Source organism: Oncorhynchus mykiss, chromosome 11, assembly GCF_057628025.1.
Source record: "Oncorhynchus mykiss isolate SJ-2025 chromosome 11, ASM5762802v1, whole genome shotgun sequence".
In the NCBI taxonomy this organism is placed as follows: domain Eukaryota; kingdom Metazoa; phylum Chordata; class Actinopteri; order Salmoniformes; family Salmonidae; genus Oncorhynchus; species Oncorhynchus mykiss.
In genome coordinates, this window is record NC_143032.1 from 669,190 (window position 1) to 685,044 (window position 15,855).

At 41.9% G+C, this 15,855-nt stretch overlaps 1 protein-coding gene across 1 annotated transcript in view; it reads left to right on the forward strand.

Annotated features, from left to right (window-relative positions):
- The window catches only part of cry-dash (cryptochrome DASH), a 37,798-nt gene that overhangs the window by 10,361 nt on the left and 11,582 nt on the right, over positions 1-15,855 (forward strand). Inside the window, exons 3-5 of the mRNA XM_036934640.2 lie at positions 8,135-8,228; positions 12,021-12,151; positions 14,000-14,243. Of these exons, the coding sequence (XP_036790535.1) occupies positions 8,135-8,228; positions 12,021-12,151; positions 14,000-14,243 (469 nt within the window). The remainder of the gene's footprint in view (positions 1-8,134; positions 8,229-12,020; positions 12,152-13,999; positions 14,244-15,855) is intronic.

Sequence of the window (15,855 nt, forward strand, 5' to 3'; positions counted from 1 at the left end):
CACACCGTAGCCATTCCATAACCATAATGTACCACACCATAACCATAATGTACCATAACCATGTACCACACCATAGCCATGATGTGCCACACCATAACCATAATGTGCCATAACCACGTACCACACCATAACCATAATGTACCACCCTATAACCATTATGTACCACACCATAACCATAATGTGCCATAACCGTGTACCCCACCATAACCATAATGTGCCACACCATAACCATACCACACCATACAATACATCTGTCGTTCTGCCACTGAATAAGGCAGTTAACCCACTGTTCCTAGGCCATCATTGAAAATAATAATTTGTTATTAACTGACATGCCTATTTAAATAGGCAAGGTTAAATAAAATAAATAATTAATAAATAATAATAATAAATAAATAATTACAACACCATACCCAAACCGTACCATACCACTCCATAACCATACAATACCACACCATAGCCATAATGTACCATATCACACCATAGCCATAATGTACCATAATGTACCATATCACATCATAATATATAATATAATGTATCATAACCATAATGTACCACACCGTAACCATACCATACCACAATGTACCATACCTTACCATAGCTAACCATACTGTACCACACCATAACCATACCATACCACAATGTACCATACTGTACCACACCATAACCATACTGTACCACACCATAACCATAATGTACTATACCATAATGTACCGTACCATAACCATAATGTCCCATAACACACTATAACCATACGTACCATAATGTACAACAGCCGCTATTTAAGCAATTTCCCCCCTCATTCTGAACGTCGCATAATCGAGGAAACTGCACAATGAGTCACTCAACATCAATTGAGATTTACTAGCAAGCTAAAATGATAATATAAGATAATATAAGATACAGTCTATTGATTAGAACTTAGTACAATGAAACAGGTCCCTAGTGGACCAACACAATACGACACGTGTTAAACAACATGGGGATTTAAGAGAGAGAGAAATATACGAAATATATGCATTTGTTAGCGATGCTTGTATTTTTTTAATATCTTTTTTTGCCCCTTTTTCTCCCCAATTTTGTGGTATCCAATTGTTTTAGTATCTACTATCTTGTCTCATCGCTACAACTCCCGTACGGGCTCGGGAGAGACGAAGGTTGAAAGTCATGCGTCCTCCGATACCCAACCAAGCCGCACTGCTTCTTAACACAGCGCGCATCCAACCCGGAAGCCTATGCACCTATGTGTCGGAGGAAACACCACCGTGCACTTGGTTAGCACGCACTGCGCCCGGCCCGCCACAGTAGTCGCTGGTGCGCGATGAGACAAGGATATCTCTACCGGCCAAGCCCTCCCTAACCCGGACGACGCTAGGCCAATTGTGCGTCGCCCACGGACCTCCCGGTCGCAGCCGGTTACGACAGAGCCTGGGCGCGAACCCAGGGTCTCTGGTGGCACAGCTGAGGCTGCAGTACAGCGCCCTTAACCACTGCGCCACCCAGGAGGCCAGGGGATGCTTGTTTTTACCCTAACCTTGCCCCGAACTGCTGCTCTTATTGGTCAGAATATAATGATGTAATTACGTGTCGAAGGTCTCTGACTGTGGGTCAGAATATAATGATGTAATTACGTGTCGAAGGTCTCCGATAGGGGTCTCTGCGTGGACCATTTCGGCTTCTCAGATGATGCACTTCTCTGGTTGCAGGGTGTAACTCTCTGGTTGTCCTCACGATGTCAGTGTCCTTTGTCTTAGTGGTCTGTTTCCTCGCCCTTGTTTCCGAAAGGGGACTTCTGAGGACAGCCAGCCCTGTCGCTCAGGGCTCACAGTGTAGGAATGAAAGCAGTGTAGACACACAATTCGATGGAGAGTGGTGACTGGGTGGTCCCATTTGAATTCACCCTCGTAGACTCAGCTACTCATCATAGCATAGCTAGAAGGTTCCTTTGTCTTCAACCTTGTGTTGTGTTTTGGGTTTGTTGACTACTCAGACCTGCAGTGTTGTGTTTTGGGTTTGTTGACTACTCAGACCTGCAGTGTTGTGTTTTGGGTTTGTTGACTACTCAGACCTGCAGTGTTGTGTTTTGGGTTTGTTGACTACTCAGACCTGCAGTGTTGTGTTTTGGGTTTGTTGAGACTCAGACCTGCAGTTCAGTTCACTTAATGTAAATCTAAATTCTTAACTCACATGTTTTATACCCTCGAGTCAGAACCGATTAATCTGACAATGTAATAAAATAAAAATAACATTTAAAAAAATGTATTTGTAATAATGACAATTACAACAATACTGAATTAACACTTATTTTAACTTTATATAAAACATCAATAAAATCAATTTAGCTTCAAATAAATAATGAAACATGTTCAATTTGGTTTAAATAATGCAAAAAAATGTTGGAGAAGAAAGTAATATGTGCCATGTAAAAATATGTGCCATGTAAGAAAGCTAACATTTGAGTTCCTTGCTCAGAACATGAGAACATATGAAAGTTGGTGGTTCCTTTTAACATGAGACTTCCATATTCCAAGGTAATAGGTTTTAGGTTGTAGTTAATATAGTGTTTATAGGACTATTTCTCTCTATACCATTTGTATTTCATATACCTTTGACTATTGGATGTTCTTATAGGCACTATAGTATTGCCAGTGTAACAGTATAGCTTCCGTCCCCCTCCTCACCCCTACCTGGGCTCGAACCAGGAACAAATCGACAACAGCTACACTCAAAGCATCGTTACCCATCGCTCCACAAAAGCCGCGGCCCTTGCAGCGCAAGGGAAATAACTACTCCAAATCTTAAAGCGAGTGACGTTTGAAACAGTATTAGCGCACACCCAGCTAACTAGCTAGCCATTTCACATTGGTTACACCAGCCATTAGGCTGATAGGCTTGAAGTCATGAAGAGCTGCTGGCAAAACGCACAAAAGTGCTGTTTGAATGAATGATTACGGGCCTGCTGCTGCTCTATCAAATCAGACTTAATTATAACATAATAACACACAGAAATACGAGCCTTTGGTCATTAATATGATCGAATCCGGAAACTATCATTTTGAAAACAAAATTTCAGTGAAATACGGAACCGTTCAGTATTTTATCTAACTGGTGGCATCCTTAAGTCTAAATATTCTTGTTACATTGCACAACCTTCAATGTATGTCATAATTACTAATTCTGGCAAATTAGTTCGCAAAGAGCCAGGCAGCCCCAGCTGTTGCATATACCCTGACTCTGCGTGCAATGAACGCAAGAGAAGTGACACAATTTCACCTGGTTAATATTGCCTGCTAAACTGGATTAGTAGTTATAACTAGTGATTATGATTGATTGATTGTTTTTTATAAGATAAGTTTAATGCTATCTAGCAATTTAACTTGGCTTCTACTGCATTTGCGTAACAGGCAGGCTACTCGTGGAGTGGAATGGTTAGAGCGTTGGACTAGTTAACTGTGCGGTTGCAAGATTGAAACCCCTGAGCTGACAAGGTGAAAATCTGTCGTTCTGCCCCTGAACAAGGCAGTTAACCCACAGTTCCTAGGAAGTCATTGAAAATAAGAATGTGTTCTTAACTGACTTGCCTAGTTAAATAAAAGGTATAAAAATAAATATTTAAAAAAGATAATCGGAAATCGGCGCCCAAAAATTGTTATGAAAACTTGAAATCGGCCCTAATTAATTGGCCATTCCGATTAATCGGTCGACCTCTAGTCAGAAGTGGGCTTTCCGCCTTTAGGGCAATTCTCTGGGCGTACCAAGGTACGAGGCAAGGTCTGGATTTTACTCAGATCCAATTTAGACAACTAACTTCACATTTCATCTTTACAAAAACATTCTCTTTCATCTGGACATTTTCCACAACGTACAATGTACACCGCTCAAAAAAATAAAGGGAACACTTAAACAACACAATGTAACTCCAAGTCAATCACACTTCTGTGAAATCAAACTGTCCACTTAGGAAGCAACACTGATTGACAATAAATTTCACATGCTGTTGTGCAAATGGAATAGACAACAGGTGGAAATTATAGGCAATTAGCAATAAAGGAGTGGTTCTGCAGGTGGTGACCACAGACCACTTCTCAGTTCCTATGCTTCCTGGCTGATGTTTTGGTCACTTTTGAATGCTGGCGGTGCTTTCACTCTAGTGGTAGCATGAGATGGAGTCTACAACTCACACAAGTGGCTCATGTTGTGCAGCTCATCCAGGATGGCACATCAATGCGAGCTGTGGCAAGAAGGTTTGCTGTGTCTGTCAGCGTAGTGTCCAGAGCATGGAGGCGCTACCAGGAGACAGTACATCAGGAGACGTGGAGGAGGCCGTAGGAGGGCAACAACCCGGCAGCAGGACCGCTACCTCCGCCTTTGTGCAAGGAGGAGCACTGCCAGAGCCCTGCAAAATGACCTCCAGCAGGCCACAAATGTGCATGTGTCTGCTCAAACGGTCAGAAACAGACTCCATGAGGGTGGTATGAGGGCCCGTCGTCCACAGGTGGGGGTTGTGCTTACAGCCCAACACCGTGCAGGACGTTTGGCATTTGCCAGAGAACACCAAGATTGGCAAATTCGCCACTGGTGCCCTGTGCTCTTCACAGATGAAAGCAGGTTCACACTGAGCACATGTGACAGACGTGACAGTCTGGAGACGCCATGGAGAACGTTTTTCTGCCTGCAAAATCCTCCAGCATGACCGGTTTGGCGGTGGGTCAGTCATGGTGTGCGGGGGCATTTCTTTGGGGGGCCGCACAGCCCTCCATGTGCCCGCCAGAGGTAGCCTGACTGCCATTAGGTACCGAGATGAGATCCTCAGACCCCTTGTGAGACCATATGCTGGTGCGGTTGGCCCTGGGTTCCTCCTAATGCAAGACAATGCTAGACCTCATGTGGCTGGAGTGTGTCAACAGTTCCTGCAAGAGGAAGGCATTGATGCTATGGACTGGCCCGCCCGTTCCCCAGACCTGAATCCAATTGAGCACATCTGGGACATCATGTCTCGCTCCATCCACCAACGCCACGTTGCACCACAGACTGTCCAGGAGTTGGTGGATGCTTTAGTCCAGGTCTGGGAGGAGATCCCTCAGGAGACCATCCGCCACCTCATCAGGAGCATGCCCAGGCATTGTAGGGAGGTCATACAGGCACGTGGAGGCCACACACACTACTGAGCCTCATTTTGACTTGTTTTAAGGACATTACATCAAAGTTGGATCAGCCTGTAGTGTGGTTTTCCACTTTAATTTTGAGTGTGACTCCAAATCCAGACCCTCCATGGGTTGATAAATTTGATTTCCATTGATAATTTTTGTGTGATTTTGTTGTCAGCACATTCAACTATGTAAAGAAAAAGTATTTAATACAAATATTTCATTCATTCAGATCTAGGATGTGTTATTTTAGCGTTCCCTTTATTTTTTTGAGCAGTGTATAAACATCAAGCATATATTAGGAAAACTCCTACATTTACAATGTTTTTGTTATAACGTCGTCCTTTAACTTTTAATAACATAAAAAAATTACATTCATTTTCATATTCCATCTATCGTCATTACCATCATTGTTGCTGACAAAACCTATTGTCCCAAAGTCCATTAATTGCATGTTAATGTTCTGAGGCCGGTTCTCCATAGTGAGAGGACAAAGGAATTTTGTCTGCTGCCTTAGATTTACAATGGCCGTGAGGTGTCATAAACCCTTCCATCTCCATACCTCTCCATCTCTTTCCCTCTAGTGGGTGTGAGAGATCTCTCTGTAGGATTGTGGTCTTTAGTAACCTGACCCAATTTTCCATGTGACCTGCCCTGTCTGGAACTGCGAGGAGTATAAGCCTATCATACGTTGCTAGCTACCATGACAAAGACCAAAGCCGATGGGAGTACCGTTGAGGACAGTGCCAATGGTGTCTCTCTATCACATGTGAAGGATCTTTTAAACAAACAAAAAGAGACCTATAAGTTGTTACAACAAGAAAAGTTTAAAGTGTTTTGTCCAAATACTGGTGGATTCACACTTATAAAAGAATGAACAACCTGACCAGAGGGGTCCAGGACCTGAAGAACAGTTTGCAGTTCTCCCAGAGCTCGACGAGTTGAAACGGGAGAACGACAAGATGACAGCAATCTGGAAGTCAGTGAGAGAGGACATCAGTTCTGTGTGTGAATCCATGATAACAATGACCGCTAAATCAGACTCAAGGGACAATCAAGGCGAAACAACATGGGTGTGGACGGAATTGCAGAATCTCCACATGAGACCTGCGTGGAGTCTGAGGACAAAGAGAGGGGAAATGATCTCTGAGAAATTGAAGATGGACCACAGGAAGATTGAGGTGAAGCGCGCCCACAGGACTGGAAAACCCACCACTGGGCCCAGGTGACAGGCCCATGTGACAGGCCCAGGCCGATGGTGGTCAAGTTCCTGAGGTTCAAGGACAAGGTAGCTGTTCTGGAAAGAGCCAAGAACTTGAGAGGAATATTCCTCAACGAGGACTATCCTGAAGCTGTACCCCAGAAGAGGAAAGAACTGATCCCAGACATGAAAGCTGCCAGAGCGTGTGGGGACATTGCTTATAACCGCTACGACAGACTCCCTGTCCACCCTCCCTCCCAAAAGCCTGGAAGGGATGAGAGAGCCAAGCCTATGGGTTTGTAGCCTCAACCCCGCAGTACACACACGCCAACTGATTAATGGACTGCTGAATGTATATTGTTTTCTCTTGCTTTTTCTGCTCTTTTCCATGTTGTCTATCTCTGATCAGCTACTCAGGAAAGGGCTGAAAATAGCCAATATTAATATATGTGGCCTTAGAAATAAGGTTCATGAAATCTATAACTTGCTAACATCAGATAACATTCATATTAGCCATCTCTGAGACCATACCATAACCTTAATGTACCACATCATAACCATAATGTCACACACCATAATGTACCATGACCGTAATGTACCACACCATAACCATAATGTGCCACACTATACCAATAATGTACCGTAGCCTTGATATACTACATCTAAACCGCAATTTGCCGCATCTTAACCGTAATGTACCATAACCTTTATATGCCACACCAAAGCCACCATGTACCATAAACCTTATGTACCGTACCATGCAGTGTCCATAATGTACCACATTATAACCACCATGTACCACAACATAACCATAATGTACCGTTGCCTTTATGTACCACCTTGTTGTATTTATGTACCACGTAATACCCATAATGTGCCGTAGCCTTCATGTATCGCACCATAACCATTATGTACCACACCATAACCACACTTTACCACAACATAACCATAATGTACCATGGCCTTAATTTGTCACACCATACCCATTATGTACCGCTCCATACCCATGATGTAACACATCATAACCATAATGTACCATAGCCTTACTTTATCACACCATATCCATAATGTACCACACCATAACTGTAATGTACCGCACCATAACTTGAATGTACCATAATCATAATGTACCACATCATAACCGTAATGTACCATAATCATAATGTGCCACACAATACCCATAATGTACCACGCCATAACCGTGATGTACCACATCATAACCACAATGTACTGTACCATAACCTTAATGTACCATACTCATAATGTACCACACCATAACCATAATGTGCCACAACTTTGAGGTCAGTAAGTCATACTTTGCATGGCTGATGCTCCTAACCTATAGCAGGTAGTATAGCCCTCCTAACCTATAGCAGGTAGTATAGCCCCTGTCCTAATCTCTCCAGCTCTGTATATATATATTTATATATATAGTGATAATAACAATGGCTGGTTCAGGACACACCTGGGCTTCTACAGGTTTTCTTGGAGTGGTCTGCCAGAGATACGGCTTGCCGATTCAGTGCCTTTTTATATCCCTGTTGAAGACACATTTTTTATAAAGATTATTTTAATGTATGGTTTCAAATGAGCATTTATTTCAAACACTTTGTTACTTGTCTTTAAAGCGCTATACTATACTATTGCCTTAGTTACTATTGTTTACATTAACAGAGCCGTCATCCCATTCTGTTTCTACGAGAGAGAGAGATGACCATCCACTACCCAGGATGCAGCTTGCTCTCAGACATTGTTAACTGGGGCTGCTGTGTGTTTTTTCTTCCAGCACCCTGGTGGTGAGACGGGGCAGGCCACAGGAGGTGGTTGGTGACCTCATTAAGCAGCTAGGTTCTGTTAGCGCTGTGGCCTTCCATGAAGAGGTTAGTAACTTAGTACACAACATATTAACTCTTATTTAGCTAGCAACATCATATCTATCAATATATGTATCTTACTCACCACTATAGATACTGTATCTAATACATTTATTTAAATTGACTGATTTCCTTATTTGAAAGGAAACTGTTGCGTTTATATTTTTGTTCACAGATGCAGTACCAATCAAAAGTACACCTACTCATTCAAGGGTTTTTCTTTATTTTTACTATTTTCTACATTGTAGAATAATAGTGAAGACAGTCAAATAATATTACTAAAAAATATTCACATTCATGAAATCACAAGTGCCTTATTGCAAAACACAGCTTAGCCTTTTGTTAATCCACCTGTCGTCTCAGATATTGAAATGATGCTTTACAGCGAAAGCAATCCAAGCTTGTGGACCGTTACACCGTTTGTGTAAGTTTATCGATCGCATGACAAAACATTAAGTACACTTAGCATCAGGTAGCTTGGTCACGAAAATCAGAAAAACAATCAAATTAATCGTTTACCTTTGATGATCTTCAGATGTTTTCACTCACGAGACTCCCAGTTACACAACAAATGTTCCTTTTGTTCCATTAAGATTATTTTTATGTCCAAAATACCTCCGTTTGTTTGACGTGTTATGTTCAGAAATCCACAGGAAAGAGCGGCACGACAACGCAGACAAATTCCAAATAATATCCGTAATATCCACAGAAACATGTAAAACTTTTTTATAATCATTCCTCAGGTTGTTTTTAAAATATATATTCGATAATGTATCAACCAGGAGTGTAGGTTTTTCAATAGGACAGGGAGAAACAATGGCCGCTTTACTCTGTAGCGCAAAACTCACTCTGAGAGCCCCCACCTATCCACTTAAGCAATGTGATCTTTGTGGCTCATTTTTAAAAATAAAAGCCTGAAACTATGTCTAAAGACTGTTGACACCTTAGGGAAGACATAGAAAAAGGAATCTGGTTGATATCCCTTTAAATTGAGGATAGGCATGCATAGGAACAGAGAGGTTTCAAAATAAGAGGCACTGTTTTCTATCCTAATCTGTCAATTATATGCATATTCTAGCATCTGGTCCTGGGAAATAGGCCGTTTACTTTGGGAACGTTATTTTTCCAAACATAAAAAGAGTGCCCCCTGGCTTCAAGAGGTTAAGTGTGCTTTGAATTCTAAATAAATCACTGACAGTGTCACCAGCAAAGCTCCCCCACACCATCACACCTTCTCCTCCATGCTTCACGGTGGGAACCACACATGCAGAGATCATCCGTTCACCTACTCTGCGTTTCACAAAGAAACGGCGGTTGGGACCAAAAATCTGTAATTTGGATTCATCAGACCAAAGGACAGATTTATGTCTGCCATGACTGCCAGGAACGGTGTGTTAACTGCCTCGTTCAGGGGCAGAATGACAGATTTTCAGTTTGTCAGCTCGGGGGATCCAATCCTGCAACCTTACAGTCAACTAGTCCAACGCAATAACGACCTGCCTCTCTCTCATTGCACTCCACAAGGAGACTGCCTGTTATGTGAATGCAGTAAGCCAAGGTAAGTTGCTAGCTAGCATTAAACGTATCTTATAAAAAACAATCAATCATAATCACTAGTTAACTACACATGGTTGATTATATTACTAGATATTATCTAGCGTGTCCTGCGTTGCATATAATCTGACTAAGCATACAAGTATCCAAATATCTGACTGAGCGGTGGTAGGCAGAAGCAGGCGTGTAAACATTCAGTCAAACAGCACTTTCGTGCGTTTTGCCAGCAGCTCTTCGTTGTGCTTCAAGCATTGTTTAGGTCTTCAAGCCTATCAATTCCCGAGATGAGGCTGGTGTAACCGAAGTGAAATGGCTAGCTAGTTAGTGCGCGCTAATAGCGTTTCAAACGTCACTCGCTCTGAGCCTTCTAGTAGTTGTTCCCCTTGCTCTGCATGGGTCACGCTGCTTCGAGGGTGGCTGTTGTCATTGTGTTGCTGGTTTGAGCCCAGGGAGGAGCGAGGAGAGGGACGGAAGCTATACTCTTACACTGGCAATAGTAAAGTGCCTGTAAGAACATCCAATAGTCAAAGGAAATAGTCCTATAATTCCTACAATAACTACAACCTAAAACTTCTTACCTGGGAATATTGAAGACTCATGTTAAAAGGAACCACCAGCTTTCATATGTTCTCATGTTCTGAGCAAGGAACTGAAACGTTAGCTTTCTTATATGGCACATATTGCACTTTTACTTTCTTCTCCAACACTTTGTTTTTGCATTATTTAAACCAAATTGAACATGTTTCATTATTTACTTGAGTCTAAATTGATTTTATTGATGTATTATACTAAGTTAAAATAAGTGTTCATTCAGTATTGTTGTAATTGTCATTATTACAAATATATGTATTTTTAAATTGGCCGATTAATCGGTATCGGCTTTTTGGGCCTACAATAATCGGTATCGGCGTTGAAAAACCATAATAAAACCATAAACCACCTCTACTCTGAAGCATTTATTTGGACTGCAATCTGAGGTACAGTTAATTGCTAATTTCTGAGGCTGGTAACTCTAATGAACTTATCCTCTGCAGCAGAGGTAAACCTGGGTCTTCCTTTCCTATGGTTGTCCTCATGAGAGACAGTTAACTCTAATGAACTTATCCTCTACAGCAGAGGTAAACCTGGGTCTTCCTTTCCTATGGTTGTCCTCATGAGAGCCCGTTTTATTGTAGCACTTAATGGTTTTTGCAAATGCACTTGAATTATTCTGTATTGACTGACCTTCATGTCTTAAAGTAATTATGGACTGTTGTTTCTCTTTACTTATTTGAGCTGTTTTTGCCATAATATGGACTTGGTCTTTTACCAAAGAGGGCTATCTTCTGTATACCAACCCTACCTTGTCACAACACAACTGATTGGCTCAAAGGCATTAAGAAGAAAATAAATTCCACAAATCAACTTTAAGAAAGCACACCTGTTAATTGCAATGTATTCCAAGTAACTATCTCATGAAGCTGGATGAGAGAATGCCAAGAGTTTGCAAAGCTGTCATCAAGGCAAAGGGTGGCTATAAAATTTGTTATTTCATTGTTTTGATGTCTTCACTATTATTCAGCAGTGTAGAAAATACTAAAAATAAAGGAAAACCCTTGAATGAGTAGGTGTCCAATCCTTTATCTCGCATCTCTATCATGCTATATCTCTAACATTCTATATCTCTAATTCTATATCATTCTATATCTCTATCATTCTATATCTATATCATCCTTTATCTATATCTCCCGTCACTCTATCAGCCTATATCTAGGTATATATCTATATATCTCTACACCTTAGTAGTCCAGGTCTCTCCTTAAAATGGGTATTTTTGTCTCGATGAGACTAACCTGGTTAAATTAAATCAGAGAGTATAGACTTATACATGGGTTGATAGTTTACCAACAAATCTGACGAGTGCGCAACTGTGGGGCAAACAGACAAGGTTGGCTTAAATTGTGGACAAGATGTGAGCTAAATTTAGTCTCCAACACATTTGCAGAATGAGTACTTATTGTCTCTCATTCATCATTAAGGTTGTTGGTTTGCTAGCTAGAGAATTTTAGCCATATTAGTATAGATCTTAGTCAAATGCCTCAAAACAAGTCATGGTATCAAGAACAAGATGGAACTAGCTGAAACGAGTCACTTACGATTCCTCACATGGCAGTTGCTTGTCATCGTTGCTAGAGATCTGACCATTCAGAATCACACTCCTTCCGTCCTAATCAATGTGTTGGGCTTTCTTATCCACTCCTGTAGGTGGTGCCAGAGGACCAGCAGGTGGAGAGAGGAGTGAGGGATATTTGTTCTCAGATGAAGGTTAAAGTTCACACCTGCTGGGGGTCGACACTATACCACCGAGACGACCTCCCTTTCAACCACCTATCCAGGTGAGAGAAGACCACAGGGGTCAAGATCAAGTTCATTTGATTTTATTCATGTGACAGAGAAAGTCGTCCTCTGATATTGGGCTGCTCAGCGCAGGCTCTCACTGCCTGGATAATCACTACAATATGAAGTCAGGCTCTCTGCCTGGATAATCACTACAATATGAAGTCAGGCTCTCTGCCTGGATAATCACTACAATATGAAGTCAGGCTCTCACTGCCTGGATAATCACTACAATATGAAGTCAGGCTCTCACTGCCTGGATAATCACTACAATATGAAGTCAGGCTCTCACTGCCTGGATAATCACTACAATATGAAGTCAGGCTCTCACTGCCTGGATAATCACTACAATATGAAGTCAGGCTCTCACTGCCTGGATAATCACTACAATATGAAGTCAGGCTCTCACTGCCTGGATAATCACTACAATATGAAGTCAGGCTCTCTCTGCCTGGATAATCACTACAATATGAAGTCAGGCTCTCTCTGCCTGGATAATCACTACAATATGAAGTCAGGCTCTCTCTGCCTGGATAATCACTACAATATGAAGTCAGGCTCTCTGTCTGGATAATCACTACAATATAAAGTCAGGCTCTCACTGCCTGGATAATCACTACAATATAAAGTCAGGCTCTTACTGCCTGGATAATCACTACAATATAAAGTCAGGCTCTCACTGCCTGGATAATCACTACAATATGAAGTCAGGCTCTCACTGCCTGGATAATCACTACAATATGAAGTCAGGCTCCCTGCCTGGATAATCACTACAATATGAAGTCAGGCTCTCTGCCTGGATAATCACTACAATATGAAGTCAGGCTCTCTGCCTGGATAATCACTACAATATGAAGTCAGGCTCTCACTGCCTGGATAATCACTACAATATGAAGTCAGGCTCTCTGCCTGGATAATCACTACAATATGAAGTCAGGCTCTCTGCCTGGATAATCACTACAATATGAAGTCAGGCTCTCTGCCTGGATAATCACTACAATATGAAGTCAGGCTCTCTTTCCCATGTAATCACTACAATATGAAGTCAGGCTCTCTCTGCCTGGATAATCACTACAATATGAAGTCAGGCTCTCACTGCCTGGATAATCACTACAATATGAAGTCAGGCTCTCTGCCTGGATAATCACTACAATATGAAGTCAGGCTCTCACTGCCTGGATAATCACTACAATATGAAGTCAGGCTCTCACTGCCTGGATAATCACTACAATATGAAGTCAGGCTCTCACTGCCTGGATAATCACTACAATATGAAGTCAGGCTCTCACTGCCTGGATAATCACTACAATATGAAGTCAGGCTCTCTGCCTGGATAATCACTACAATATGAAGTCAGGCTCTCACTGCCTGGATAATCACTACAATATGAAGTCAGGCTCTCACTGCCTGGATAATCACTACAATATGAAGTCAGGCTCTCTCTGCCTGGATAATCACTACAATATGAAGTCAGGCTCTCTCTGCCTGGATAATCACTACAATATGAAGTCAGGCTCTCTGCCTGGATAATCACTACAATATGAAGTCAGACTCTCTGCCTGGATAATCACTACAATATGAAGTCAGGCTCTCTCTGCCTGGATAATCACTACAATATGAAGTCAGGCTCTCTCTGCCTGGATAATCACTTCAATATGAAGTCAGGCTCTCTCTGCCTGGATAATCACTACAATATGAAGTCAGGCTCTCACTGCCTGGATAATCACTACAATATGAAGTCAGGCTCGCCTGTGATAGGTTGCCTGACATGTAACCCTGCTCTGCTCTATTCTCTCCTGTGATAGGTTGCATGACATGTAACCCTGCTCTATCCCCTCCTGTGATAGGCTGCCTGACGTATACACCCAGTTCAGGAAGGCAGTGGAAACCCAGGGCAGGGTGAGGCCGGTCTTGCCCACCCTAGACCAGCTGAAGCCTCTCCCCCCTGGGTCAGGTCTGGATGAAGGCCTCATCCCCTCCCCAGAAGACCTGGAGCAGACAGATACTGTGAGGGACCCTCGCTCTGCCTTCCCCTGCAGCGGGGGAGAGACTCAGGCCCTGGCCAGACTACAGCACTACTTCTGGGACACGGTGAGTACATTTTAGTCATGTATCCAGAACAACTTACAGTTAGCGCATTCATCTTCATATGGCGAGGTGAGACGACCACTTCTCTGTCACAGCAAGTAGGACACTTTCCTCAATAAAGCTGCTACATTCTCATAATGTAGGTTAGGGTCCAGTAGTGTTCTGTTATAATGTAGTTTAGGGTCCAGTACTGTTCTGTTATAATGTAGTTTAGGGTCCAGTAGTGTTCTGTTATAATGTAGGTTAGGGTCCAGTAGTGTTCTGTTATAATGTAGGTTAGGGTCCAGTAGTGTTCTGTTATAATGTGGTTTAGGGTCCAGTATTGTTCTGTTATAATGTAGGTTAAGGTCCAGTAGTGTTCTGTTATAATGTAGTTTAGGGTCCAGTAGTGTTCTGTTATAATGTAGTTTAGGGTCCAGTAGTGTTCTGTTATAATGTAGGTTAAGGTCCAGTAGTGTTCTGTTATAATGTAGTTTAGGGTCCAGTAGTGTTCTGTTATAATGTAGGTTAAGGTCCAGTAGTGTTGCTGTTATAATGTAGGTTAGGGTCCAGTAGTGTTCTGCTATAATGTAGGTTAGGGTCCAGTAGTGTTCTGTTATAATGTAGGTTAGGGTCCAGTAGTGTTCTGTTATAATGTAGTTTAGGGTCCAGTAGTGTTCTGTTATAATGTAGTTTAGGGTCCAGTAGTGTTCTGTTATAATGTAGGTTAAGGTCCAGTAGTGTTCTGTCATAATGTAGTTTAGGGTCCAGTAGTGTTCTGTCATAATGTAGTTTAGGGTCCAGTAGTGTTCTGTTATAATGTAGTTTAGGGTCCAGTAGTGTTCTGTTATAATGTAGTTTAGGGTCCAGTAGTGTTCTGTTATAATGTAGTTTAGGGTCCAGTAGTGTTCTGTTATAATGTAGGTTAGGGTCCAGTAGTGTTCTGTTATAATGTAGTTTAGGGTCCAGTAGTGTTCTGTTATAATGTAGTTTAGGGTCCAGTAGTGTTCTGTTATAATGTAGGTTAGGGTCCAGTAGTGTTGCTGTTATAATGTAGTTTAGGGTCCAGTAGTGTTCTGTTATAATGTAGTTTAGGGTCCAGTAGTGTTCTGTTATAATGTAGTTTAGGGTCCAGTAGTGTTCTGTTATAATGTAGTTTAGGGTCCAGTAGTGTTCTGTTATAATGTAGGTTAGGGTCCAGTAGTGTTGCTGTTATAATGTAGTTTAGGGTCCAGTAGTGTTCTGTTATAATGTAGTTTAGGGTCCAGTAGTGTTGCTGTTATAATGTAGTTTAGGGTCCAGTAGTGTTCTGTTATAATGTAGGTTAGGGTCCAGTAGTGTTGCTGTTATAATGTAGGTTAAGGTCCGGTATTGTTCTCTGAGGTACATACAGTCTAAATACACATCATGTACCTTCAGAGGTAAGCTACGCATAATGATCTCACCTGGTACTGTTCACTGCCTTAAGGTACATGTGCTGATGAACTAGTACAATGGTACATATATAAAGGTATACTCATTGGGGTGGAGGGCGGTGACTGAGTGGGGGCGTGGCTTTCACGTAGTTATTTTTGACCACCTGTGAGTGAAAGTGTTGTACCCATCTTTTAAGTGGTCTGTGGTTATGCTAATTACA